General features: G+C 52.1%; 1 protein-coding gene across 1 annotated transcript; it reads left to right on the plus strand.

Annotated features, from left to right (window-relative positions):
* Positions 1-413: 413 nt before the first annotated feature.
* Positions 414-1,936, plus strand: ATOX1 (antioxidant 1 copper chaperone; the record flags this gene model as incomplete). The annotated part of the gene is made up of 2 exons (XM_010077323.1): positions 414-489; positions 1,803-1,936. Coding segments are annotated over 2 exons (210 nt in total), but the record flags the coding sequence as incomplete, so codon positions are not given.
* Between the last annotated feature and the right edge of the window lie 576 nt (positions 1,937-2,512).

The raw sequence follows: 2,512 nt of genomic DNA on the forward strand, positions 1-2,512 counted from the left end.
GGGGACCAAAGGCCTTGTAGACACAAGAAGAACAGGGTGGGCAAGCACCAAAAACCTTGCAGACTAAGTCAGAACAGTGGAGGCAAGAGATTTGCTTCCCTTGGGCTCCCCAGGGCAAGTGGAGTGAGTCCAGCACAGACCCATGGCCCGCGCTGACCCTGAATGTGGCCCTGCTCTGAGCAGGGGCCAGACTGGCTCTAAAAGCCCCTCGGAGTTTTGCTGCGAGAGACAGCACAGGGATGAGCACAGAGAGCTCTGGGTTTTGCTGAGCATCCCTTAGTGGCATGTGTGGACCTTTTGGTTGGGGAGGATTTGAACCCACCTCCCCAAGGAAAGAGACAAGCATGGAAAATGAGCGCTCATGGTGTGTTCCCAGCTGCGCCCTCCCTGACCCCTCGTCTGCCTCTTTTCAGAAACACGAGTTCTTCGTGGACATGACCTGTGAAGGCTGCTCCAACGCGGTCACCCGTGTCCTGCACAGGCTGGGAGGTGAGTCAGTGCTGGGTGACAGCCATCTCGCCAGAGCAATGCCAGCTCCGGGGCAGGATGTCTGTGCCCTGGGCTCCTCTGTCTTGCAACGGTAACGCTGGGGGTAAAAGCTGAAAGCAGCTGCTTGGAAACCTGTACTTCCTGCTCTGAGCTTGCTGATTGTTAGCAGGACTCTCATGACCCTTGGAAAAATGTCAAGGGAGGGAGAAACTGCCTTAGCTGCACGTGTCTCTGAATCACCATGGCCTCATCCTGAACCCCCTGGGAATGACACTGGCAGACCCCTGCTCAGGCTGCCAGAAGGGAGGAGGTGGGTGTCCTGCCAGGCGTTGTTCCCAAGGAGAGCTGGGGTGTCTGTGGTGCTTCCCTAGATGTGTCATCAGCCGTCACAGTGAAGAGCTGCTGAGCAGAGCGTTTAGTGGCTGCCTGCACAGCCTGTTTTTAATGCCACCTGGAAAATTACAGCCTGTGTCTCCTTTATGCTGCTATTACCAAGAGAGAAGGATCTGGCCTGCACTTACCCGTTGTGAGGACCTGTCGCCCTGCTCTCCTGTCCTCATCGAGTGAGAACAGCTTTCTTTCACCAAGGTGAAGGCTCTGGGGCTTCTTCCAGAGCCCGTTACCAGGCTGTGACAATCCCAGCTCATCTGCATGTGGTTGTCAGCACCTCCATCACTCTTCAACATGCTGGACAACAATCAGCCTCATGTGATGATGTGGCAGAGCTCTCAAACCTGATACATGCTTACAAGTTTAGTGAAAATATGTGACTGGATAGAGACTTCACGTCCAGTTCCTTTCACTAGGCTCAGAGTGGCTCACCCTTATTAGCCACTGGAAAACCCACAGGGCAAAATGTCTTGCTTCCTCCTACTTACAGCTGTTAGCTGGTACAGCCACCAAGAAAACCTGTCCTGACCCCTACACTAACTCCCTTGTTAGTGCTTACCCTTGCTAAACCACAGCACAGGCTGAGCTGGTTGAAGATTATTACCGGTTGGTTTAAACTCAGCTCATTCTGGTTATTGTGCGAGTGCTTGTGTTGATCCAAGGTGTAGTGAGCAGATTAAAGCAGTTGAGAAACTCTGGTGCCCGATGCAGATCTATAGGAGATCTGGCTTCCTTTGCACCATAGCTAGCAGGACACCAGTTTGGTTTTGCTGGCTGGTGGAGGTATCAGGGTTTGCTGGCAGGAGGCACGCCTACATTTGACTGATGGCTTTGCGAGCACAAATATGTGAAGGTGAGCTTTCCCTGTGCTCACACCGTTTGGCTGCTTAGAGCTGTGCAAATTATTTTTCCTTTCCTTGTAGGTGTCCAGTTTGATATTGACCTGCCCAACAAGAAGGTGTGCATTGACTCGGAGCACAGCGTTGACACCCTGTTGGAAACCCTAAAGAAGACTGGAAAGAACGCTTCCTACCTTGGGGAGAAGTCCATGCAGTAGCCTTGTCTGGTGTGAGGAGGCTAGGTATATACCAGGTGTATGAAATGCTGGAGAGAGAGATCTGAGCTTTTTCCGGCTCTCCCAGTAAAACAGGCTGCTTCATGGGAAGTACAAAGTAGGAAAGACCTGCAGACCCAGCTTCAGCAAACCCCTCGTATTGGAGAAGCAGCAGGGCCACATACAGCCAGCACCACTTCTGTGCAGGACCCCTTAGCAAAAGCCCATGTGATCCCAGCCATGGCTGGAGTGGAGAGGGTAGAACACATCCTCTGTGCCATTCCTTGGTGAACCTAGAATGAGTTTTCCAGAGCATATCATGCATGAAAACAAATCCCAAAGACATTCCCCAGCTGACCAGAGAGTGGTGGTCCTCAACAATACCAGGGAGAGGGATGGGACAGAAAGACCCCTATGGGTATGTGATGCCGGGGGTTGGTTGTTAGCCCAGAGACCTCCAACATCTCATTCTGTTGATATCGCTGTTAATCCTCCACTAAACTCGTGGACGGAAAAAGAGCAGCACGCTGTTACCCTCATGGACATAAAATAGTTTCAGAATAGCTCCCAGTGCATGGA

The sequence above is a fragment of the Pterocles gutturalis genome, unplaced genomic scaffold (genome assembly GCF_000699245.1).
Source record: "Pterocles gutturalis isolate BGI_N339 unplaced genomic scaffold, ASM69924v1 scaffold696, whole genome shotgun sequence".
Taxonomy (NCBI): Eukaryota; Metazoa; Chordata; class Aves; order Pterocliformes; family Pteroclidae; genus Pterocles; species Pterocles gutturalis.